Here is a 27,504-nt window from a genome sequence, read left to right as displayed (position 1 = left end):
CTGAGAGCAGCACGCATGCGCGGGGGCTGGCAACGTAGCGAACGCCTTCTCTACTCGCTTCCTCTCCCTGCCAGAGCTTCCGCTGTCTTGTTTAAACGTCATTTCCGGCGTGTGGGCGCGCGGCTTGATTCGCTCAAGCTGGCTGGTTTCGCTGGCGCCGCCGCCGCCGCCGGAGAAATGGCGGGTAAGCGGGCCGAGGCGGGAGGAAGGGCAGGGCAGGGCTGGCGGTGGGCCTGCGCCGCTGTCGCCGCCCAAGGCCTCAGGCCGGGGGCTTCAGGCCTGTGCCACTGCCGGGCAAAGGAGGCCCACAGGGCTGCGTGAAGGAAGGAAAGGCCTCTGCCTGAAGAAAAACGCGTCAGCCTCTCCATCTCGAGCATTGGAGGCCGAATGGGCAGAATTAACGCAGTTGGACACCGCATGAATTGCCGTGGCTCAATGCCACAGAAGCTTTGGTTTCGCAATGCTTTTCACCTTCTCTGCCAAAGAGTGCGCCTGCCTCACCAAACTGCAACTCCCATGATTCCACAGCATTGGGCCAACGCAGCTAGAGTGGTGTCAAACTGCATTAATCCTACAGTGTGGACTCAGATATCCCAGTTCAAAGCAGATACTGAGGGATTTTCAGCCTTGATATTCTGGGTTATATGGCTGTGTGGAAAGGCCCCAAGCCTCTTTGAATTGTGGTTATGATGATAAATACTTGTACTGGAATAATTCCTCTTTCATAGCCTTTGAGGGTATCGATGAGCCCCCGGTGGCACAGTGGGTTAAACCCCTGTGCCAGCAGGACAGAAGACCAACAAGTCGCAGGTTCGAATCCGAGGAGAGGTGGATGAGCTCCCTCTATCAGCTCCAGCTCCTCATGCAGGGACTTGAGAGAAGCCTCCCACAAGGATGATAAAAACATCAAATCATCCGGGCGTCCCCTGGGCAACGTCCTTGCAGACACAACAAAGAAAGGGGTATCGTTGATCCATCCAATATGTGGATGCTCAGGAAGGGGGCTTTATCAGTGGCGTACTCCCACTTCTTTACAGTTTTCCTGGAGACACCATTGCACAAACTCTGTAGGAGGTTTGAAACATCTACAAATAGTAATCAAAAACTTATTGCAGTAATCTACAAGCCAGCTAGCTGGTATTGCCCCCCCCCCCCCCGATGTGCGACGGGAAGTTGCTGCTAAGTGTGAGAGAAATATGGTTGAACACTGTGAAAGCCATCCACTACATGGCTACCAGCCTCCTCCCAGTAGTAGTAATAATAATAATAATAATAATAATAATAAACTTTATTTAATACCCTGCCACCATCTCCCCAATGGGGACTCAGGGCGGCTTACATGAAGCCAAGACCAACAGCATATTACAATAAAATAAAACCAAAACACAATAGCAACACAGTAAAACACATACAACATACGAGTACAAAAAAAAACACGATAAAGCAAAAGTAAAATCATACACATTAAAATAACAATGGGCAGGCCACATATGCAAGATAAAAACTAAAACACTAAAAATACTAATATCAGGATGAGACGGATGGAGCAGATTGATTGTGAGGGAGAAACTCATAAAGGAACGGATTCATAAAAATAGACTCAAATCAAGGAAAAGCTTTATGAGAATAATAATAATAATAAAACTTTATTTATATCCCGCCACCATCTTCCCAAGGAGACTCGGGGCTGCTTACATGAGGCCAAGCCCAGCAATACAATAAAACTATATAACACAAGAACAGAGCAACAAATAAAGAAAATAAAAAATAAAATACAGAAACCAATATAAATAAACAAATCAAGCAATATAAAATCAGAGCATTAGAACCCAGAAAATTGATCACAGTGTGCAGGGCCAATTGCAAATGATTAAAAATTTAAAACACTGGGTGAGAGAGCAATGTAATGTATCAAGGACAGGGGAGCCAGGGGATAAAGTGGGGTTTAAATTGCTCTAACAGGTGAACTAAAGTGCTTCCGAGAATATTTCATGTAGGGTTTGGTCAGGGATTATTGCTCATTGCCACTTCTCTTGGCATCCCCCCAGCAACAGCAAGGGTATCCCTCTGGGCAGCTAAACCAGGAAATCCCAACTGGATGCCCCCCCCCCCCCCACAAGGGTTTTCCTCCAAGAATGGGCAACCTGGAAGTCCCTGAATCAGAAGCGGAGTGGGCAGATCAAAAGACAATCTGGCAAAATGGCACTACCTAAAAGAATCCCACACCTTGTGTGACTGCAGAGCAGAACAGACAACTCTGCATCTGTATGCTTGTGCATTGTGCCCTGCCTCATGTACAGAGGAAGAATTGTTGGAGGCTACAGACAATGCCATTGCTGTTGCCCATTTTTGGTCAAAAGATATTTAGCCACCTGTCCTCCTTCTATTTTTATCAGTTTTATACTAATTTATGTAATGCTTTTGATACGAAATAAATACATTGCAGTAATCAGTCCAGATGTGTAGAAACTGGGGCGTTTCAGTTGTCCTGAGAGTGCAGCCCTTATCCTCCCTGACAGTCAGCTGTGCTGCTTGGGTGGATGGGAGAAGGTAGATATCCAGGGGACAAAAGGTTCCTCATAGCATAATAACTTTAAGAATTGTTAGAGAACAAAATATCTATTTTTCTTCTTACTGTTATGAAAGGCACATTACACTGTAGGATTAATGCAGATTGACACTACTTTGAATGTAATGGCTCAATGCTATGGAATTGTGAGAATTGTAATTTTATAAGGTTTTTACCCTTTTCTACCTGATAGTGCTGATGCCTCATCATACTACAATTCACATAATTTAAAATATTGAGCATTGGTTAAAGTGGTGTTGGACTGCATTAATTCTACAGTATAGATGTGCCCGAAGCCCCCAACAAACAAAACATTCATATAGATAAAATGTATTACTGGAAGAGTTTAATTACATAAATAAGTCCAAGTTGACTGGAGATTCCCTTCAACATATTTATGCTCTGCCTTTCTCTCAAAGCACTTTACCACTCTAGATAAAATATCTAAAATAGTACATAGCTTAAAGATTTTTTAAAAATTAACCATTGACCCAATCAAAAATTATTTAAAACATATATTATATAAGTTGCAAATTAATTTCATATTCTTCTGCCTTTAGCAGTTAAAGGCTAAAGTCCTATTTAGAAAGAAATTTTGTCTACTGGCAAAATGAAGATAGAGTGAGGGGCAATTGAGCTTCTCTCAGGGCCCTTCCACACAGCCATATAACCCAGAAATATCAAGGGTCCCAGCTATCATACTATTGCCCAGCATTGTATTTACTGCTGCCCAGGAGATATTATTAGTTCTTACCCACCTTTCCTTGTGGCTTGAGATGTGTTAACTGAATCATTAAAACACATAAACATTTTAAAAATACCACAGTTTTGTTTCATATAGCAAGCATTGAATAATCTCTGTTAATGCACTAAGATGAGTTCCAGCTTTCTCTCCATCTTGAAAAAAAACAAAGAGGAAGAGGTAATCTTTTGGATGAGCTTCAGAGGAGGCAGGGCCTTTCCAGGCCCTAAAGCCCAGGATCTGATCCCAGATTTTCTGGTGGTGTAGACTCATAACCCAGTTTAAAGCAAAAAACCTGCGATCAGATCTTGGGATATAGGAACTGTCTGGAAGGGCCCCCAGTCCAGCTCAAAGGAGATTGAAAGGGGAGGTTGCAGCTGGCACTTTTGCTGCTTGCTAACACCTGTAGTGTATATTCTGCCCAAATGAGTCCCAGCCATTTTCTTGGTTTAAGAGCTGCTGCCACAAGCCCCTGAAGACCATATTTTCTCAGTGTTTGGCTCTGAGAGGTGGGTGGAAATTAAGAAATTGCCTCTGGTCTCATGAAGGTGCAGAGTGTGGTGCGATACCAACTAACAGCTCAATCCTGAGGATGTTTACTCTGTGGGTTTTTTTTGGGGGGGGGGGGGAATTAATCCTGTGTAAGCAAGTAAAGGAGCATATCCTATATATACATGAAAATCAAACCCAATTGAAGTCAATGGGATTTGGATCTGAGTAAGGCAGGCATACAATTGCCCTGAAGAAGGCCCCAGACTTTAGGTGATAAGAAAAGTGTAGCCTCGCTACTACAAGCATGCAGCCACCGTAATGCACAGCTTTTTAGCCAAATTACAAAGAGTGCACTTTTGTGTATTATATTTGGCAGCAAATTCATTTTTGGTTTCAGGGTTTTGAAAATTGAGGTGCACATTAGATTTGATGGCGTATTAGACTCGAATAAATATGGGTATATTTTTCCTTGGTCACCTTTGATTAACCTCAGATAGATGACTAATTGCTTGCTTGACATTTAGGTACTGGGACTCAGTGTGGGGTATTGTGAACTACTGTAACTCATTTATGTTATTTGTGAGATCCAACGCTTTAGGTCACATATCTTTGTTTTGGATAGATATGACAGCTGGTTAATTTTCCAGGAAACTAATTGAAACATTTTGGTGAAATCAGATATTTTATCTGAAACATTTCTTGAAGTGTGGTGAGAGTATATTTCATTTTTTCTGTAGGGCTTTCTGCTATGGAGAAGAAATTGGCTGAGTACAAGTGTGATACAAATGAAGCAATTCACCTAAAATTAGGTAAGGTTTTAAAATGCTTTCAGTGCTTCAGATACCAATAGCTTTCGTTTGTTCAGTTTTATTTTGTCCTCTTACATGCAGGCATTGCTGTATAGCTAGGATCACATGGAGCAAAAATGAGTGGGAAACAACACTGTTGATTATTTGCAGGATCCACTCCAGCTTCACAATTAGTTGTATACTTAATATATCACATAATATATCATTGTATGTGCTTATCACAATAGTGTTGTGATAAGAACATACAGTTTTGGACCACTATATTAGGTCTAGGTTTAAGAATCTCTAGAACTCTGAATTTGCTTTTTCTTCCATTGGTGTAAAATGTATTCTGTCTGCAAGACACAAAGTTTGGGGGGGGGGTGCCTATTATGCAGCAGTTTGTTTATGCTACTTTCTCTCTTCTGGGAGTTGCTCCTACAGCACCATGTTTAAAGTGGTTTTTAATTCTTTATAATTATTTCTTTTTCTTTTTAATTTTTTATTTAGTTGATTTTCTCCTGTTTGGTCCAAGTTGATTTATCTTTCACAAACAGTTTATGCTTCATAGAGAAATTTAAGACTAAGTTTTCATGAAAAAAATGTGCTTATAAAACAAAAAAAAATCTTGTATAGAAATTTGTGGAAACAGATTTTCCACTCTCAAAATTCCTCTTTTCCATTTTGAACCAGAAAACTTTCAGGTGTCTCCATCTGAGAAACAATCTTGATATGAATTGTTTAAACAGGATAACACAAAAGGCTTGTTTTAAATTATATAATTAAAAATTGTGGTGAGCTGAACAAAAACTTTACTATGGAAAATATTTGAATATTTTTATTAGTCCGCTTCCCGGAGGATTTGGAAGATGACAGCACAACGTTCCATCCAGAGTTCAGCCATCAAGTTTTTGGGGATGAGTAAGTAATTGAAAAATATCAAAAACAAGTTGAGTGTTCAATAGGTGTCTTACAAACTAATGTGGGATATATATTAAATTGCAGCTAGGGCCTTCTCATATTAGAGCTTAAAGAGTAGGCAAAGAGTATGCATCCCATTTGAAATCCTGTGGCTGCCTCCTACAGATTTATGGGGCATGTAGTTTAGGAGAGAGGCCTTTAAAATGCTCAGCCAGAGGCGTCCTGGGTCTCACTAAACGACAAGCCCAGAATTCAGCAGGAGGCAGCCACTGGATTTCAGATGAGATCCTCATACTCTTTGCCTACTCTTTAAGCTTTAGTGCTGGCATAGGCAAACGTTGGTTGTTTTGGACTTCAGCTCCCACAGTTCCTAACAGCCAGTAAGCCAGCTGGGATTTCTGGGAGTTGAAATCCAAGAAAGGAAAATGGGTTCCCCTGACACTGAAGATCCAAAACATTTGGAGGGATGAAGTTTGCCCATGCCTGCTTTAGTGTGATAAGGTTAGTGAGTATACCCTTTGATCTTAAAAAAACATATGTAGTCATCACCTGTGTAACACTTGGCAGTACTCCATAACTGAAAGTCTGAACTTTTTCTCTAAATTAAATGTAATGCATTTTAATTTCAATAGGAAAGGACTTTTCACTCATTGTTGCAGAGATGTATTTGGCTTCACCTAAGATATTATCAGCATATGATGACATTGTGCTATCTCAGAAATACAGATAAAATTCATTTGCCCCATCCAGCTGCCATTGTAACAAATTCTGCCACCTCCAAATTTCCCAAGCTAACTATGTTCTCCACAGCTGTGTATAACAGAATAGCTTTAATAAGGAGTAAAAGGATAAAAGGATTATGTACACTGGATCTAAAATGTTTTGCATGATACAGTCCTTTTAGAAACTGTCTTTCATTTTTAAAAATTAAACTGGATTGCTAATAGTTGCTGTGCAAATAGGGTAATCCTAAATTTTGGTTTTGAGTGTGCTTGATTGGATTTCTTTTTTCACTTTTGAAAGGTGGGCTCTCATACTTACTACATTTTGCTTTTGAACATCCCCTGAAGTTAAAAGTAGTATGATATGTGGCATAGAAAGTTTGCTAAACAAACCCAAAGGCATCTTGGACAAGTGGAACTACTTACATAAAACTAACAAAATGAAATTCTGTTGCTCTTACTGTAATACCTATCTATACTCATGGAAAGAAAGTCAGTCAGTCAGTCAGCCAGGATGATGGTAGAATTCCTGCTCTAGGTATTTCTGATAGGCTACTTTATTTCATTGCATAATAGTCACCATTGCATAATCCTCCTTTGGGGTATTTTTATATTCCCCGCATAATAGTTGCACACCTGCGCCTTGGAACAGCCCCTGTAGCTCTGAGGGGCAGGCACACAGGAGAGTGAAGGCGCAAGAGCTAGGGGGCTTCCTTGGCTAAGGCCAGCTGATTGAGGCTGATCAGCTGGCGGCAGCAAGATAAGTTGAGAGAAGCCTACCAGCTCTCTCCAGCAGGTGTGCAGAGGTGAAAAGCTCATCCCCACAGAGCTGTGGGGCCTATGCAGGTGAGTGAGTCCTGTGAAACTTCCTTTGGCTTCTGGCATCCAGGGGTGACCCAGTAAGCCTCACCTGCCAACACACACACACGGGCAAGAGAGATCTATGCACCTTGTTGGCAGGGAAGATTCCATAGGTCTCCAAATTTTCACCATGCAATAGTTTTGAAGGGGAAAAAATGTGACTATTGTGTGATAAAATATATTTATTTTGGGGGGTATAATTGAATAACATTGAACTATAAAAAGTAATGTATTTTTTCTTTCTGTTACAGTGAGGTAGCCTTTGGTTACAAAGGATTGAAGATTCTTTTGTATTACGTTGCTGGTAACCTGTCGACACTGTTCCGTGTGGATTATACATCCAAAGTTAATGAGAACTTTGACAGTGTGGAGGTAAAACAAAATATACAGATTGCCAGATTTGCCATTTTACCTGAAACTCTCTCATTTTTTCCAATTGTTGTATGACTGTGTGCTGGATCTCAAATTGCTCTGTCAGTGAACATTTATCATGCAACCTTTCCTAACTATAATTCAAGCCTATTTTAAATTCTAAACATTTTCAAGCACAGTATAATTCCACCTAAGCAACTTTCAGTATAGTAGCTGAGATCAGATTGCTGAATAATGTCTTTCCTAGCTGCTATGAGTCTCCTTATGGTGAGAAAAAGCAGGGTGTAAATAAACATAATAATAATAATAATAATAATAATAATAATAATAATAATAATAATTTCTTCTTGAACCAAGTTTAATTCATAATCCAAAAAGAGAAATACTATTCCTAGATAAGTACAGTACTTAGATATACCTAGTGTTTCAGAATTGTTGGACATAATTGTACTGTTGTACTAACAGTTTTCCAAATATAGTAAATTGTACCATATCAACCCTTGTTGAAAAGATAAGCTGTTTTCATATGTATAAAACTTCAAAATTCAATCTCTCTCACACAGTTTTAGTTGTGTTTACATTTCTTCCTTGATGTAGAACAGCTATAGAAATAATATGTGTAGCTTTGTAGGGCTGGCTTTAGTGCAGCAGCAGCAGCAGTAAATTCTGCCAACTGAAAGGTTGACCATTCGAAGCTGGGTCATGATGAGTTCTTGAACTTCAACCCAGCTTCCCTCCCATCTAGCAGATTGAAAGCAGAAATGTGAGTAGATGAGTAGGAACCGCATTAAGTGGGGAGGTATTTTAGGCACGATTTCGGAAGAAAGGCACGAACAAAGAAAGCTCTTCGGCAAGGAGATGTAGTAACAGCACCCCCCTGTGGCCAGAACTGAGCACAGTCTCCAAAGATGCCGAATGATGAGAAAAAGCCTATATGTACCTCTATCTGTTGTCTATCTTTTCATTGTATAGTCGGCATTGAATGTTTACCATATATATGTTCTGTGATCTGCCCTCAGTCTCCTTTGGGGTGAGAAGGGCAGAATATAAACACTCTAAATAAATAAATAAATAAATAAATAAACTGCTATAATGTTACCATGCAATAGCTTTAATCTGGTGGAAGGACAGTTGTGTTGCCTCATCATAGGATAAGCCTACTATAGCTATAACATTTCCTTAGGATTTGTGAGAATGTGTTAGGATTTACTACAAGGCAAGAGGTGTCTGGCAATTTATTCAGTGGATCAGAACTCTTCTGTGAAATTGGGAATTGATGACAGTTTTATGTTTCAAAATTTTATCAATAACATTCTTTATTACAGGACCTGAATACAAGTTGGTATGTTAAAAGTTCAGAAATGTATGTTAAACTTGGTATTCCCCTGTTTGCCAGTTCCACTTCTTTCCTCTGTGATAATTATAATGTGATCTCTCAAACCAAGAAAGCAAGTGAACTTGCATTCCTATGATATATTCCCAACCTTAAATTTTAGTTTTTGACAGATTCATCATTTCTTCTTTAGAGGTGATAAGGGAATCTTTAAGGATGCTTTCATTTCTTGTTTCTATAACTTCAGCAGGAAAGTTTCTGAGTTAACAGTGTTGTCAATAAATCCAAATTTACATACATTTGAACAAAATCACATGAATTTTGGTTCCTACTTTTTGTCTAAATGTATCCCAAAAAGGGGAGTGATAAGGGCAGTTTATTTACCTTCTTTCTGTCCAAATTCAAAATATTTATGATTCAAGCATAAGTGGTATATTTTAGATGATAGAAAAACAGTGAATTTGTATTTTAAAAATGTCTCAGTTCAGGTATCCAGGAACTTTGTTTCAGTCACTTCACGAACATCAGGTCAGAAAGCATCAAAACTGAGAATTGTTACATGGGTTAAGACATGCATTCATTTGTGCTATGGTTATGTCAGCAAGCCAAGGCTGCAGTTGGTTTAGTCTCATTTACCTAGGTCTATGGCTACAAGCACTGCATATGCTGTATTTACTTCTTCATAGCACATTTATGTGGATGCCGGTTGGTCTGAACTAATAACTTCATTAGACTATATAAATTGGATAAATATAGGATAGTTCTGGCTGCTTTTGTTAGAATTATTCTCCAGTCAGTAATAGTGTTAAATTATATAATTACATACTTTCCCACCCGGTGTTGGAGGCTTCAGTATTTTCCAGTCGTAGTGAATTATTATCCTGGGAATGTTAGATTTAAAGTCAATGGTCATTCTGGGTTAGAAGGAGGGGCGATCTACCTGGTGTGTGTTGAGAGAAATAATTCAAATGCAAATTCTTAAGACCCAAATATGACAAAATGAACATATAGACAGTGAAGGTTGGGGCTAGATAATTTAACTGATAGTGCAAGGAATGAGACCTATTGACAATAACTGAAGAGAATGTGGAATCCTTCCTGGTCCTCCTACATGACCACTCACTGTAAATTTGATCTCTTATTCTTGATTTCTGGAACTGAATTCAAACCACCAGAGTTAAAGTCTCAGAAATGTGCCTCAAACTTTGCCCTCATATATTTGCCAGTTTTCTTTTCCCCCTCTGTGATAACTGGTTGATTGTGATCTCCAAACCAAGGAAGAAGTAAATTAACATGCAAACCTATAATCACAACTTTGAAATCATAGCTTAATAATATATAATAATAATAATAGTACATTATTTATAACCCGCCCTATCTCCCTGAGAGGACTCAGGGTGGTTTCCAGCAAAAGTAACCAAGAGGCAAACATTCAATGCCAACAACAAACAAATAACAAATCGAACGATAGATTGAATCAAAATAAGAAAATGATTTCTGAATTTATCTGAAATGTTTAGAAAATAGTATAATCTTACCATATTAATGGAGCCCCCAGTGGCGCAGTGGGTTAAAGCACTGAGCTGCTGAGCTTGTTGATCGAAAGGTCGCAGGTTTGATTCCGGGGAGCGGCGTGAGCTTTCGCTGTCAGCCCTAGCTTCTGCCAACCTAGCAGTACGAAAACATGCAAATGTGAGTAGATCAATAGGTACCGCTCTGGCGGGAAGGTAACGGCGCTCCATGCAGTCATGCCGACCACATGACCTTGGAGGTGTTTACGGGCAACGCTGGCTCTTCGGCTTAGAAATAGAGATGAGCACCACACCCCAGAATCAGACATGACTGGACTTAATGTCAGGGGACTACCTTTACCTTTTACCATATTAATAACTGTCCAGTCTGGCTATCTCCTTCCAATCCACAATCCACTATCTCCTGGCAATCCACAAAGAACAATGTGCCAGTTCTGTGTGGCTGCAATACCACCGACTTACTAAAACTGTATGTGGGACTTGAAATGAATACTGTCTTCTTTAGAAATGAGGTGAAATTAAAATTGAATCTAAAGATACGTATTTCTGCTGTGTGTGTTTATATGAGCTTTTCATTCTTCACAAAAGTCAGGGAGCAAAATCCACCTTGATGCCTAATAAGGTAACACTATTGTAAAAACAAAGTTTGTTTCACATCAACTGCTTAATGTCATGTGGTTTTACAGAGATTGCTCAGCATGAGTGGCACATTGATTGGGAGCAGCAGTCTGTTAGAAACACACACACACACTATGTGGAACAGAAACATTTGTCTATTCATTTAAAATTGTAGGACCCTCCAGCTCCAATCACTGCAGTTACCAGATAGTATATTCCATTGAACTTAATCAGTCTTTTTTTTTTTTACTAGACACATATAGAACCACTAATATTCAAACTATGCGGTGTAGCTTACATTTTAAAGTTGTGCATTCACATGGGTTGGTTGATGCATGGAGTATAGCTACTCCAGATGATCTGGTCACAGATAAATAGCTGATTGCTGTAGATTTTAAACTTTACCCCTGGAGATCACAAATGTTATGTGACTGATTATGTGACGCCAGTTATCACATTGTTTAAAAAGTGGAATGCCATCATTGACAAATGGAAATGTGTGGCTGTAAGTAGCAAAACTACGTTATCTGACAATTTTCAGTGTTTATCTGCTATATGTGCATTATTGTACTGAAATGATTTTAATGTAAGCCGCTTTGAGTCTCTTTGTGGAGAGAAAAAGTGGGGTATAAATTAACATTATTATTATTATTATTATTATTATTATTATTTCATCCTTTTAACCATCTGTAAGGTAACTGAATATTATTACTGCCATGTTGCAGACGGGGATAGGGAAGTGAGGCTGTGTGTTATGCTGTAGTTCCCATAATGCTTAGTGAATATGGCCAGTGGTCCAGTAGACTTTTGGTCTCCAACTAGGCAAAGCTATTGTATACTATTTTTCAATAAACTTTCATATTTTACTTGGGAATTGTATTATAAGGCTGTGTTGTTAGCTACATTTTTTTCTCCTCCCTTAAAAAGGCTAGGCTAACCAGAATTTCTGCAACTGATTATTCAGTTAGTTATGAATAGAAATATCAATAATAGGGATGTTTGAGGAATTTGTTGCAGATTCCTGTATCCAATGATTTGATTCACACTTCTTAGGATAGTGTTCAGATTGGAATTTGGCTATCTACCAGGTTTCGCACTTCTCTGAAATTTGAAATTTGTTTACAAATAGTAAAGGTAAAGGTTTCACCCGATATTATGTCTAGTTGTGTCTGGGGGTGGTGCTCATCTCCATTTCTAAGCCAATGAGCTGGTGTTGTCCATAGACACCTCCAATGTCATGTGGCCAGCATGAGTGCATGGAGCGCTGGTACCTTCCTGCCGAAGCAGTATTTATTGGTCTACTCACATTTGCATGTTTCTGCTAGGTTGGCAGAAGCTGGGCCTAACAGCGAGAGTTCACCCAGCTCCCTGGATTCGAAACGCCAACCTTTCAGTCAGCAAGTTCAGCAGCTCAGCGGTTTAACCTGTTGCGCCACTAGGACAGATCAATTTTAAAAAGAGAATATAATTATGGATAAAAATAATATGAAAATGATACAGGCCAGAAATTGACAGAATTACCTGTCTCTAATGAATAGTTGTGAATCGCTTCAAAAAGCACACCTCAATATTTCAAGGCACTTGTTCTAGTTTTTTCCAAAGCAGCATAAAAGGAGCTAACATCTATCATGCTGGATTCTATCAAGAAGATGAAGCCAACAAATTTTGTCTTTATATTTTGCATAATTTGAAATTCTCATTTGTGTATTAAATTATTTCCTTTCTTATTCATTCCAGTTCCACTAAATGTTCAATTCTATGTTTAAACATCTCAGTGTCTGCCTATATGTGAGAGTTATTGTATTCTCAAGTACAAGAAAGAGGCATTCTTGCGTTCCCTTAATTGTGTCTATCTTCTGCTTGAATGGGGAGCAGTTACCAGCTAGTGGGGAAATACACTGTTGGAAGATGAGTAATAACCACTCTGGAAAACAAAACAAGTTTGGGTTCAGTTACCATGCATCAGGGATATGTTTGTTTAAATCCCTTGTTCCCACAGAGGAGAATGAGTAATTAAAACAGTGCTTTCTCCACTGTGAGTATGTTCATGGAAATTATAGTCTTATAGGCGAAGGAAACTAAATCCAACCCCAATTTTCACTTTTTCTTGTCCTACTATGGCCATGTAGTTGCTGCTGAGTGAGGAGGATCCCATATTTCTGGCTATTATTGTTGATGACAGGTGAGCCTTAGCTACTGCCCGTTGCCATCATGGCCGTGTATTGGTCAGAGGAAGGGGGCGGGGAGTAGCTGGACAAGGAGAATTGGCTGTCACCAACTATTAGAATATAGTTGGTGACAGTCTAATTTGGTTGCCCCCCACCCATCCCTTTCTTTTAGCACAGCTATGCAGTGGCTAGTAGGAGGCAGCTGAGCAAGGAGGATTGACATTGACAGTGTTTTGATAACCAATTTGCAGGCAGCTCTTTGGAAGTCCTAAATACCCACCTTATGCTGTTGCCTCCTGTCCCCCTGCCAGCCACTACATGGCCTTTTCAGAAGAGGAGGAAAAAGGTGTGTTGTGGAGCAGGGATCATGGAGTATTTAGTCCGCAAGTCTATTCAGAGATGGGGGCCAGGGGGAGGGGGTCAGGGAGAAGCAGACTTCAGGGTGGCCTCCTCGTTTTCCAACACTCTAGTAGCACCTTTGGTTTGTTTCTTGTGTCTTTGAATGATTTGGAATAAGATCACACAACTTATGGCAATGAATTGACCCGGACTGGTTTTTGGATTTCGATTTTAATGGATGTGTCTTAATTAATTGCTTTAATTGTTGTTTTAATTTTTAATATTTTGATTGCACTGTGGTTGTTTTTATGATGCTAGCATTGTATGATGCTTTTGTTAGGCCAACCTGAGTCCCCCTTTGGGGGTAGAAGGGCGGGGTATAAATATAGGAAATAAATAAAAATAAATAAATAAACCCTACGTTTCACACGGGTTCATCAGATTTAGTAGAATTCTCTATTTTCCCACGTGCCATCAATTTTCAGAACCAAAGAACAATACAGGGGTAATGAGCACAAAAGGAGGCCACATTTCAAAAGTAATACAAAAAGTACGAGAATACTTCCTGCACTGATGTAACTGTTTCTAGTTACTTTCAAGCATTACCTTTAAAATGCATATTTACCAAACCCTTTATAGAACACAGAGATTTTTCAAGTTTTATGCCAACCTTTTGTCAGTCCTGAAGGTTTTGTTCTCTCTTTACAACAATGGAACAGCAATGCATAGTGTAATAAATAATCCAAATTACCAGTGTTCATTAATGTAATGAGAATCAGCAATAGGGCCTCAGCTTTTAAAAACTATCGCTCCTAGCTTTAGGCTTACACCTCCTCATAGGAATTTTTTTTCTAGAGAGAGATCTCTACCAGCTATTTTTCCAATATGCCTGACAGCACAAACATATGCATGCTTTTTCAAAACTAACTCCCACTGAGTTGAATGAGACTTCCTACTAGATAAGTATGCATAGGGTTGCAGTCGGAATGTATTGCAAATAGCTGGTTTCACAACAGTGCTCATTCCTGGTTAAACATTTTTTGATAACATTTAGTGCCTCAGAGTTTTTTTCATGTACTTTAGGCTTCATTGCAGTCTGTATATATGTTGAATGTTCTGTTATCTCTCTAAAATAAGCTGAAGCCCATACTTCAGAGACAACCAAAATGTGAAGAAATGTGCTATAAAGTTGCCAGATTCTCCTGCATGCCCACTTTACCATTTTAAGTTTGTCTTTTCCAGATTTCTCTAATTTTAAAAACAAAATTTTAAAGACAATAGGCTTTCACCCCTTTCTGCTCCATAATTCCCTCTCTGTTTTAGCCATTCCAATACTTCTCATTTTGTTCTGTTCATTTCATTCTTCTTCAGTAGTCTTCCTGAAAATACAACCTAACTTTTGCAAGATATTTTTATCCCTGCACAGAACTAGACAGTAGACATTTGAATGTAGTAGAGAAAGAGTCCTGAGTGTTACCTTGGCATGCATGAAGCCTAATCCACTGGAGAAGTGCTGCTTTGTACACTGTAAATATCTTTCAATAAATGTGGGATATGTATTGTTACAAAATAATAATATTGTGTTGCAGAATGGCGATAAACTGTATCTGTGACCCTCTTTCCAGTTAGAATGCATTGATATTTAGTGGCCACTGTTCCTCTCTAGTGTTCCTTTATAGTTTATTAAATATTATTCTTGATAAGAACCATTTTGAGTCCCTCAGGGGAGAGAAGGCATGATAGAAATAAAGTTTTATTATTATATCTTTATATAAGAACTAATTTTGAAGTTGTAGTATAGATACAAATTCTTGCAACACTTTTACTAAATCTCATTTAGTAAAACTAGTCTAATCAGTAGTACAAGACAAAAGCAGGGATTGTAGAGCTCTCTCTCTTAACATAATGGTTCTTTAGGCATGTAAATCTGAGTAAATATGAATGTTGGGGGGCACCAAAGCACTAAGAATGAAGTGTGCTTGGGCCATGCATCCACATTATAGATCATCAAATTTAGCTGATAGTAAAGTATTATGCCTTTGCAGGTGCATTGCTTCTGCTCAAGGGGGCTGGGGGTGATAGTTGAAAGGACAGGAATTAGTAGTACGTTGTATTAGCCTTTTGTAGTGTATTTTGTCCTAAGCATCTTAATTCCCTGTTTTGAATGCTAAGTAGCAAGGGTCTTGGTTTAGAATTAATACTCATCATGCATGTAAACTGTGTGAAAGAGCTGCTTAGTAAGTTAACACAAAGTGTTCTTGTGTCAGTCCTTATGGAAATAGATACAATACAAACATTACAGCTGAACTCATGGCAAACTCCATTAAGTAAAAACCTGGGCTCATTGTTCAGAGCAGGGTTTGAATAGAATGTAAGCTCATTTTGTTGAATGTAATGTCAGGCTTTTAGGGGTTGTATTGAAGGACTTGGGTTTTGTTAAGTTGAGACCAATTCATTAAGTTTTATTGCCTGGTGAGAAGCGCCAATACGTTATTGTGAAACTTCATCAAATATTCATGGTGAAAGAGAAGTAGTAAATGCATTCAATCAAGTGGTCTTTGGGGGACCTGAAAAGGATTATGATGTCTGCTCAGCTGATAATCTGTAACGTTTACTTGGCTGTTTAACAAGGCCAATTTTAAGGCAGTTTTGCTTCCTCGTCTTGTCATTTTTGGTTAAATTAGATTTAAAAATGAATCCTATGGGTAATTTTTGTTACACTTGTTTGTATTTTTAATTTGGTTTATAAAGTGCTTTGATTTAAAATCAAATCCCCATGATAATGTTTTCACGACAGTTTTGTCTTTAGGACTTTTGTGTATTCTGTTTCAAGCAAACAAGTTGGTCTTAGAAAAAGTTAGTTTTTATCCTGGTGACATTCCCATTTATTTGGTTTCCCATTGAGGATGCAAGTTGGCATTGAACATGGTGATCAGAAGGTTCGCTAATTCCATATTTAATTATAGATTTGTATGAGTGGTAGTTACAACACAGCTACCCATGTAAACCTTTGGCTCAGTACCACATTTTCTACACTTGGTTGGTTCAGGATAGTGAAGGGTTTTGCTAGGACATAGCAACAGGAAGGACGGAAAGTTTCTTATGCCAATACTTGAGATTAAAGGATCTCAAACAAAACAATATTTTTCCCCTTCTTTTTCTTTGAGATAATGACAAAAATGTAATAAAAAATCTCAACCTTGGTTGTGTGGGTTTGGGGCAGTCTATTTTTTAAGTCTGTATTGTTTACTGGTTGTTGTGTTATGTCAGAGATGATTGGCTTCTCTGTTACAATGAAATACTGTATTTTTCCTGAGATAGTATTAATTCAAAAAACCCAACAGAAGTTAAAAGTCCTATATTGGCAAAGGGTTGGACTGTATGCATTTTGGGTTCTTCCAAATCTAGTTATTAATATATTTATAAATATATTCATAAAGCTGTAAAGCTGTTGTATGTCTGTAAAATGTGGAACATCTACAGACATTACTCTCAATTTCTGGAACAATTCCATCAGTGTTACCTCCGAAGAATACTGCAAATCTCTTGGGAAGGCAGGCGGACAAATGTCAGCATTCTGGAAGAAACAAAGACCACCAGCATTGAAGCGATGATTCTCCACCATCAACTTTGTAGAACTACCCATGTTGTCCAAATGCCCAGTCACCATCTCCCGAAGTAGTTACTATACTCTCAACTCAAGAATGGAAAATAGAATGTTGAGATTCACAGATGGGCTTAAAGCTGACCTTAAAAACTGTGGCATAGACACCGCGAACTGGGAAGCCCAGGCCCTTGAGCACTCTAACTGAAGGTCAGCTGTGATCAGCAGTGCTGTGGAATTCGAAGGGGCACAAATGGAGGGCAAAAGGGATAAACGTGTCAAGAGGAAGGTGCATCAAGCCAGCCCTGGTCAAGACCACCTTCTAACTGGAAATCAATACCTTCATTGCAGAAGAACATGCGGATCCATCATAGATCTCTACAGTTACTTATGAATCCACTGCCAAGACACTGCAGTGGCTAGGGGTTGCTCATCCCCTGAGACAGCGTTGGTGCTTCCCCCTTTCCATGGAATGATCCTTCACTTATCCATGTGTCATATCAAAATCCATAATTTTGGCCCCTAAACTTGATCTTACATGAAGTCGACTTATACTTGAGTTGATACAGTAGCTGTTATGTGATGAACATTGATATTGATATGAATGATCGGCCATTTTTTTGTCTCCCATTTCCAGTTAGGAGGATGCAAACATCTTCCTTCAGCAAAATCTAATTGGTTTTATAGCAAATATTTGGGAAATCCCTTGGAAAAGTGGATTTGAACAATGTGATTTACTGTTTATTTTCTCTGAATGCATGAGGACGACAGCTCTGAGCTTTGTATATTAAGGACCACAAGGGGGCATCTAGTGAATGCCAAGGATCCATACATAGCATATGTTATGACTAGGTCAAAGGTCTAAGCAAAATATAGGAAGCTGTCTTATGTACTAGATCATTCTTCAATCATTCAAGTATCTATTTATTTGTCCAAAAAATATTAGTTTACCTACATTTTCTGTAGAAAAAAAGACTCTAGTTGTATCTCTCTCTTCTTGGATTTCAGGCAGATGATGTGGAATCTAAAGTTAGAGAAATAATTCCACCAGGTTTTAGCAGAAATACAGATGACTTTATATCTTTACTGGAAAAAGAGGTTAACTTCAAGCCATTTGGGATATTGCTACACGCATATTCTGTGCATAATGAAGAAGCAGGTGAAGACATCACATATCAGATATACAAGGTAAAAAAATCAAAGTTTTGTTGAGACCAAATGGCTTTGATTTTAATGTCTACGTAGTCCCCAAGCAACTACTTTTGATATATGTTGAACTTTATGTTTGAAGAATTATCCTTTCCAGTGGACTTATTAGCAAGTTTTTCAAGTACTCGTGTGATTAAGTCCTTACAAGGTGCTCTTCCTTTCTGTGAAGAGTTTCACCTGACTTCTTTTGGCTTTTTCCCTAGGCTGATATGACATGCTCAGGCTTTCGAGAGTATCATGAAAGGCTTCAGACCTTCTTGATGTGGTTTATTGAAACAGCGAACTTTATTGACGTGGATGATGAAAGATGGAACTACTTTCTAGTGTAAGTACAGTTCTAAAGCAACAGTGGACCTTATTACTTCCACAAAGGCTGCATTTTAATTGTGGCTGGCCAATTATTGGGGCAGTATAATGATATTTTTCCCAGCAAAGGAAAAACTATTGTTTGTCAGACTGGAGTTTGCATCTATTATGCTTAGCGAGACCTTGAGAATAGAGCCAAATTAAATACTGTTGTCTGTTGGAGCCCTGAATGTAGGGCTTAAACAGTAAAATGAGCTTTGCCTGTGTTTTCTTTTACTTGCCACCTATTCATCTTTATAATAGGCAAGTGTGCTGAAGTGCTGTAAAGAGGCCTGATTTATCCAAGTTGCTGCACACCAATTAAGTGAATTGTACATTCAGAACATAGCAGGTGTACCCATTGGGCCCTCACAGAGTAGCTTGCTGACACTGAAAATTCAGCCAGAGAATGGAAAAGAAAATGGACACTGCATGGGAGCGCGACTGTAATTGACCTGCTTGGCTTTCTGTTTTATCTGCAGATTTGAGAAGTATAATAAGGACGGAGCTACGCTCTTTGCGACCGTGGGCTATATGACAGTCTATAATTACTATGTGTACCCAGACAAAACCCGGCCACGTGTAAGGTAATTGGCAGCATAACACGTGCCTTGCCTTTTATTTAGGAAGAGAGCACTGTTGAAGTTCCCAATACTTGTTGTAAGGGTGGGTTGTTTTTTAACTTCAAACTTATTTAGCCTTGCATTTATTTACTTCAGTATTTTGCATTTGAAATAGGACGGAATCTCAAACTGATAGTGTGCTATATTGGCACTTTAAAAATGTTTTGTACATAAAATCTCCTATGTTGTGAATCTGCAAGTTGCTGTGTTAAAAGAAAAGCAAACTGATTCCTAGGATGAGGGTGCAGTTCTTATTTTCTGCAATACTTTTTTTTGTTCATACTTCTAGCCAAATGCTGATATTGCCTCCATTCCAAGGTGAAGGCCATGGGGCTCAGCTTTTAGAAACAGTTCACAGATACTATATGTCATCCCCTACAGTACTTGATATAACAGGTATGTAAAACAAGTCGTCCTTTGGAAGTGGGAATCCATTTATATGAAACTTTGAACATTATTTTCCTGACAGTCGATACTGCAACTTTCTGAGTTTATCTGTCAAAATTAAATTATCTTTTAAAGATTAACTGAAAGAGAGGTCAGGGTTAATGCTACCCTTCCTTTCATCAGAACTGTGCATAATGTAATTCTTCAAATCCTTTCCTTACAGGGAACAGTGCTCCATGGAAATCCAATCCCTGGCATGAAAGGATTACCAGTTAATTAGCCATTTTTATTGCAGACCGCACAGCTGACTTGACAAGAGATTTAGGTTTTTGAAACTCCTCACAGAGCTTGCTTCCTTTAGGCAAAGCAGTAAATCAGAAAAACACTGTGTGAGACTTGTCTTTCTGAACACTAAAACTGTCTGCACCATTTTTATGACCTTGGAGATTTAAAAAAGTATGAATGCTTGATGAGCATGAACTTGGAATGTGAGGAAATTTTAAAAGATACTGATCTTCATTGATGGTTTAGATTTTTGAAAGTGTTTAGAATGAATTGCATAGTTCTGATGGTCATGGCCATAGCTCTATTCAGCCACATTTAAACATTGCAAAATGACTGTATTTGATGGGAGGGCAATTTGAATTAATGGGAAAACAAACTTTTCAGCATATAAACATTTGAAAAAAATATTGAGTCAAATTAAATCTTTGATTATTTTAAGAAGATTTCTTTGTTCAAGACTAGTGCTTTTTTCCTGACCACAAAAGTCTTATTTTTGAATTTCAAAATTTGCTTGTGGGTTGAAGTTGGAAAGGAATGAAGCACCTCCATTCACATACAGCAGTATTCTGAATCTGGTAACTCCAAGATGTGTTGGACTGGAACTCTAATCATCCCCAGCAAATGTGCTAACACGTATGATGTGTCAGGCTGAGAGTTGTGGTCTGTAATTAAATCATGAAGTTCGCTTAGAGCTATATCTCAGTGCATAACAGATCCATGTTTTGTGGTTCTTTTTATGAAAGTCTCTTGAAATTACCACATTACCTTCTATAATCTGTAAAATTGATTCTAAAATGGAAATGGCTGTGGACAAGCTTGTAATTAAATATACCAGACCATAAATAGCCGTCTTAGTAATGCATGCATTTACAAACTGTCACTTTTAAGAAGACAGAGATAAGAAGCTAGGATATACAGCAGTAGAAAACAGGCCACTGCATCAATACATGGAAACATGGTGTGTATTTTTCCAGTAAAACTGCTCTAAAACAGATTTTAAATTGCCCTGTAGAATAATCTGCTAGGGAGCATGCTGTTTTTGACTGGGAGTTTGAAAGGTATGGAGAGATGAATTTCTCTTTTTCATCCATTTCTCATTGCTGCTGTTAAGGGAAAATTGGGTTGGACAGATAGGAGGGGATAGGAAATTATGAAAGTGAGATGGCATTGAAAGTTATAAGGTGGCTGTATAAAGGGTGCCTCAAACTGGGGGAGATGTAAAAGGTAATCAGGTTTATAAAGCAGTTGTTGGTTTAAAGTGAGATTGAACTGGTTAACCTATTGATGTGTTTTTTATGAATGTGTTACTTTGTGATTTGGACTCTTCCTATTTCCTGCATCTACTTGCAGATTTGAACATTCCTTTATTTTAATTTTACCATTGCTGTTTTTATCAGCATTTTGATATTAGCCATCATAAGCATTATTTTAGAGGAAACATAGGATATAAATGTAATACATGAAATATGTGAAAAATGTCTGCTAATTTTATCTTTGTTCACATAAATTTGAATGAACAGTGAATATTATTGAGAAGTAGAACTCTTACTCTTGCTTTCCTAAACCTTTTAATTCTCCATTCCGGCAAACTTCATGTTTCCTTGGACAGGAAATTTGCCCTTAGTGTGTTATAAAATTGTAACATGATATAGAAGACCAAGTTTGTTTTTTTGTTTTTGTTTTTTTTTAAAAATCTATTGGCAGGTCTTGATAAGAGAATTATGCCTTTCCATGATCTTACTTACCTCAAAAAAAAAAACCCCAATAGTTTTGTTAGAATGTAAACTGCTAAGATGGACTTTCTGGAGTAATAGGCATTGCTTTGTTATGACTCACACTTTAAGAGGAAAGCATCAGCTGCTAAAACTCTTTGGTTATGTTAATTACCAACTGCAGCAGTCAGATTACATTCAGAGAGAGCACATTGCATAGAGTATCCAGTTCATAATTTGGTTACCACTGAGACATGCTTCCTATTATTTACCATCAATTCCAGTTATTTTCAATTATTCTTACGTCCAAGTGTGTGTTGTTAGCAGACAGTTTCTGTGTCCAGTGTAATAACAAGTCATGGTGGGAAAAAAGTTGTAGCAAATGTTCTTTTGGGGAAAGGAATGGCCATTCATTTGTAGTTACTCTGACTCAAGCTGCTATAAGCTGTGGTTTTCTCTGATAGGAAGAAATAGAAAGTGAAGATGCAGAATATATTGAAGAGATTCTGCAAATATTATTTGTTTCATCTTCACTGTGGTGGTCTGGTGTCATGGAAGCGAGGTTGAGGACATGCTGGAGGCAGCCCAGTAGATCCCAGCAGCTCCAAGCTCTGAAGCAATGTCTGTGGAAGGAGTTACTATTCCTCAGCCTGCTGAACAAGCACAAGCAACTTCCTCAGAGCAGGCTGAGGAAGAGTTAACTTTTCCAGCTTTTGTGGACTTTCAAAAAGAGAGGTCTCAGCTATGTTGGTCTTTGAGATTAACCTAGAAGAGAGTCAGCAGTAGGCAACACCTGTAAATTTAGGATTTAAGGAACTCCTGATATCTTGTGTTTCTTGAACTCGGGACTTACCTTGGACCTCAGTTTATGGACTCTGACTCAACTTTGTGCTCTGAACACTCTGGTAATCAGCTCACAACCCTGGAGCAAACATTTAGATTCTCTCTTCTGTTATTCTGTTGATGTTGGCATCTCTGTTAGACTATCGGCTTGACCTTGGACTGTTGATCTATGCTCTGTGGATATTTGGGGGTCGAGGCTTAGAAGTATTCGAGTAGTTATCCATAAAGAAGAAACAAAACAATTCAAAATTGCTGTTTTTTTGTTCTTTTAGCTGAAGACCCATCTGAAAACTATGTGAAACTACGAGATTTTGTATTAGTGAAACTGTGTCAAGATTTACCTTGCTTTTCTCCAGAAAAGCTTGAGCAAGGTTTCAGTCAAGATATGGTAACAGAAGCTCAACAGAAGTTGAAAGTAAACAAGGTATATGATATTAACATATTAATGTAAGCACCTTGTGAGCTATATCTTGTTGTTTTTCTTTAAACTAGAGAAATCTACTCACAAAAGGGATTTTGATGTAACATAGAAATTTGACCTTTTAAGAAGCTCACCCCCCCTCAAAAATTTGAATAAGAATTGGGGTGATAGGCTACAGAAGTAGGGGAAATGCATCAATTTAGCTTTTACTCATTAGTCCGTATGCACACACTTGGCATAATCATTGCTGGAACAAAAGTCCTGTTTACAAATTTTAGTTCAATGTACCAATCTTTTCTAGTTGCTGGTTTATCGTAGTATGACAGTAACTTTTAAAAAATTCAAAATTTCACAAGCAGTAAAGGATTCAGTAGAGAGAACCATTTGAAGAGTATACACCAGATATGTTGCCAAAATGCTGTGGGCAGGAAGAAGTGGTAATAAAAAAGGAAGCACTGCTGCACCAGAACCGATTGCATTTTGAACTTATTACTTTAAAAAAAATGTGATATTAAATTTGGACATGTCAGAAGTGATCTGTTGAAAGTAAATGGACTGCTAAAGCAGCATCATGGTTTTACAGTGAGAAATGCCATATCAACTACATGATCAGGCTTCTCATGTTGTAGATTATTCCGTGAACATTCTCTCATGCAGGATAATATCCAAGGCCTTCCTATGCCAGTAGTAACAGTGGCAATAGCAAATGTGGCAGTGAAGTGGCTCAAAGCACTTATTCCAATTGTAGACTGTCACTGAAGGAGGAAGAGGCTGAGTATGTGCCTGGCAGAAGCTGGCTCTGTTGAGTATCCTAGTTGTTTACCACTTAGTTTTGGGAGTCAAGGTACAATAAGAGAGACAGCTAGGAAAAGTGCTCCCAAGCCAGCCATCAAAGTGTCTTGCATCTTAATATCAATTAGAACCAGGCATTGATGCACTATAAACTTCCTGATAGATCTGGGTCCCTCAGGAGACACATGTCACCAGTTTTGGTGTGATCTTGCCAAGAAATAATTTCTTTCCCACAAAGCTGAATTTGGCCATTGTGTTTGGTACCTGTTAGTGGGGGCAGGGTCAACTGTGGTCCTCCAGATAATATTGGGCTGTACTTCCCATAATTCCTCACCATTGCCTGTTCTGGGTACACCTGATAGAGTTACCCTCCATCAAAATCTGGAGTGTCACAGCTGAAGCCATCGGTGAGTTCTACTTCATACACCAAAGAACAGCAAGAAACATTTTAAAGGAATGGCTCCCTGCAAAGAAATAAATAATTCTGCAAATGCTTTATTTATGTTTCAATATTAAAATTTGGGTTGTTTTTTTTTTTTAGCAATACCGTCTCATTTTGTAAGGTGTCTTAAATCCCAGTCTAGTCCCACTGGAATAAAATAAATATTTTCCCACCAAATGAGAAAGCTTTAAATTAATGGTCCTTTGCCCTCAGTGACTCCTGAGGTTTGTAGTATGGAAAAGGTTTACAGTAAAAGCAAATAGTTCTCTGAATGCAATCACAGAGATTTTGATGAGGGATCCTCTTTCCACATGCTGAACTCCTATGGAGTGCAATAAGTCGCTGCACAGGGAAGAACAAGTTACATCTGGCAATTGATTTTAGCAGTGTAACTGCAAGGGGGATTCTACCACAAAGTTGGTTTTAGAGGCACATCAGAAGTAATAATGGGTAGGAGGAATCTCTGTCTATAGTAACAAAAGCACTTGATAATAGGGTTAAGGGAGAGAAAAGGGAGATATCTACTCTTTGGTTTCCCTTGGGGCAGAGGGACTAAATGCAAACTCTTGCTTGCCTTATATTCTATCAGACTCAATACTGAATAGACTGTCGTTTCTTTTCTTCAGTCCTGAAGAAAATGCACATACAGTTTTCCAAAGCCTTCAACAACACATTTTCCAAACTAACATTTTGAGTTCTCTGGCCCGGAAATTTTTGTAGCAGGATTGTAGCAGCACATTACTCAGAAATGTTGAGGTTTATGGATTGGGGATGGGCTAAAGAACCTTGAAAGATTGTAAGGTTTTTCAGTATATTAGGAATTTTTGATGTATATGCTTCTCCTCTTGTTTGCCAGCAACATACCAGACGGGTTTATGAAATTCTCCGGTTGCATGCAACAGACATGAGCAATCCTGATCAATCTAGAAATTACAGATTGGATGTAAAAAGAAGACTGATGGGTCCTTATAAGGTATTTAAAAAAACTTTCATGTGCATATTAAGACTTTAAAAAAAATGTCCATGCACTAAATCATTAGGATATGGGTTGCTACTATTTTTCTGTTTATGGGCATGCATCCATGTTTCTGTTAAATGTATTTGTTATGTGTGTGTTCAATAACTTCTGACTTAGGGCACCCCTAAAGTGACCAGATCGTTGGGTTTTCTTGGCAAGATCTATCCAGAGGGATTGCCTTGTCTTCCTCTGAGGCTTTTTTTTTTTTTTGTCGTGTCAGGAGCGACTTGAAAAACTACAAGTCTGGTGTGAGAGAATTGGCCGTCTGCAAAGACGTTGCCCAGGGGACGCCCGGATGATTTTGATGTTTTTATCATCCTTGTGGGAGGCTTCTCTCATGTCCCCGCATGAGGAGCTGGAGCTGATAGAGGGAGCTCTCCCTGGATTCGAACCTGCGACCTGTCGGTCTTCAGTCCTGCCGGCACAGCGGTTTAACCCACTGCGCCACTGGGGGCTCCTCCTCTGAGGCTGAGATAATGTGATTTGCCTAAATGGGTTTCTATTGCCAGAGTTGAAATCTTGGTCTCCAGAATCATACTTCAGCGCTCAGCTCAATATACCATGCTAGTTCCAGCTAGTAGTACTATAACTGATGCATAAGAAATGAAGCCACAGATATTAGTTTGAGACCATTTAGTTGTAATACATAGCATTTCTATGCTAAGAATAAGAATCTGACATTTTAGTCCATGGAGTGCATTTCTTGTATCACTTTTATAGCTATAAGGTATGTGAAGGACACCAAGCTTATAAATAGTTTCCCCTACAAAAGTGGATAAGTATAAAGAGAAAGGAAACAAGATATTCTTTGGATATTGCACTTCCAAAAAAATCCAGCTATTGGTCTGTATTTGTTAAGGTGATTGACTGCCTGCCTTTTCTTCCTAGGTTCAGTCCCTTATTTGACTCATGGGATGCATCTAGTGGGCACCCCAGTCGTTAGAAAAGTTCAAGGAATTGAGAGTTATTGCTCTTGTGTATATGGGGGAAGATGCAGTGTTTTTGTATTTGGGTTCCTGGGTGTTTATATAAATATTTACTCCAGAAGAAAAAATACACTCAAAGGCAGTTTATGAGTCTTCATAGTTATTTTATTAATAAAAATATAGCAGAACGATAATTCACATTGAAGGTAAAGAATCAGATTCCCAAGAAATTAATGCTAACTGCTAAATTTGTTTATATCTATCTTACCTCATAGTCATGTGGCTGGCATGACTGCATGGAGCCCCCTTACCTTCCCACCAAAGCAGTACCTATTGATCTACTCACATTTGCATGTTTTTGAACTGCTAGTTTGGCAGAAGACTTCAACTGTCACAATTCCTAACAGCTGGTAAACTGTCTGGGATTTCTGGGAGTTGAAGTCCAAAACAACTGGAGGAGGACAGTTTGAGAAACACTGTTATAGGATCCATATTGGCAACAATACTGTAGAAGTTAATCGTGACCGAGGCTCATTGAATCAACTGAAAGAGATTTAGTTTGTCATTATTGAGTTGTGTCTTATTGTATGTGAAAAGCAATCAAGGTTTGTTATATTATTGATTTAATATGCATTAACTGAAATTGGCAGCCATTTGATTGAAGTTTCTGAAAATCTGCATTTCCATAAATAGAAAGTGGCAATGAAATTTTCTGAAGGAACTCTTCTTAATACTTTTGTATTTGTAGGTTCAGTTAATTTTTTTAAGTCTTCATAGCAGTCATCTGTGCCAATATTTTAATGCATGCTCCATTCCTTTTCCAGAAAAAGCAGCGAGAGATTGCTAAAATGAGAAGATGCCTGAGACCTGAAGAGCTGACCAATCAGTTAAACCAAATAGACCTAAACTTGCAACATAAGCAATTAGAGGAGAGCTTCCAGCAGCTTGTTTCAGATTACCGAAGAGTCCTAGAACGGCTGGCTCAAGTCTGAAGATGCTTCCAGAACTGCAGATTTCTGTACATTGTGCTAAGAGATTCATCCTTAATCACGGCCTCACTGTAAAATTTTATGTGATACTTTAATCACTTTCGAGATGACTGTGGTTCTCTGTGCATTTTGGATATTTTCTATTTTTGTGTTGTAGATTTAAAATAAAAACCTGTGCTTAGATTTGGGGGGCACTTTGCTGAAATAAAGAAAGTAGATTGAGATGCATCAAAAGGAGTACAGTCTGAGTTTTTCTATAATTGTGGAGAACTGCCCAGGAACCCTTTGCTTTCTTTTAATTGCCAACAATACTCAGCAGGGTTATGGGGGTATTCGTGTCTCCAATTGATGTCACCAACAGGTGCTACATGTTTCCCTAGTTCTCCAACAGCATGGGGATTGTTTGGAGCAATATAGCTGATCAAGGAGGGAGCTGAAAAACAAAAGTAGC

The 27,504-nt window shown here is 38.5% G+C and overlaps 1 protein-coding gene across 1 annotated transcript; it reads left to right on the top strand.

Annotated features, from left to right (window-relative positions):
• On the top strand, positions 1 to 27,287 carry HAT1 (histone acetyltransferase 1). Its single transcript, XM_060779065.2, has 11 exons — positions 1 to 184; positions 4,541 to 4,612; positions 5,437 to 5,512; positions 7,347 to 7,467; positions 18,070 to 18,249; positions 18,474 to 18,595; positions 19,098 to 19,202; positions 19,528 to 19,634; positions 22,738 to 22,889; positions 24,977 to 25,093; positions 26,889 to 27,287. The coding sequence occupies exons 1-11, from the start codon at positions 16 to 18 to the stop codon at positions 27,054 to 27,056; spliced, it is 1,389 nt and encodes a 462-aa protein (XP_060635048.2). The 5' UTR covers positions 1 to 15; the 3' UTR covers positions 27,057 to 27,287.
• Positions 27,288 to 27,504: the final 217 nt, after the last annotated feature.

Source organism: Anolis sagrei, chromosome 1, assembly GCF_037176765.1.
Source record: "Anolis sagrei isolate rAnoSag1 chromosome 1, rAnoSag1.mat, whole genome shotgun sequence".
In the NCBI taxonomy this organism is placed as follows: Eukaryota; Metazoa; Chordata; class Lepidosauria; order Squamata; family Dactyloidae; genus Anolis; species Anolis sagrei.
Note: the sequence above shows the minus strand (reverse complement) of the source record. Positions and strands in the feature narration are given on the sequence as shown.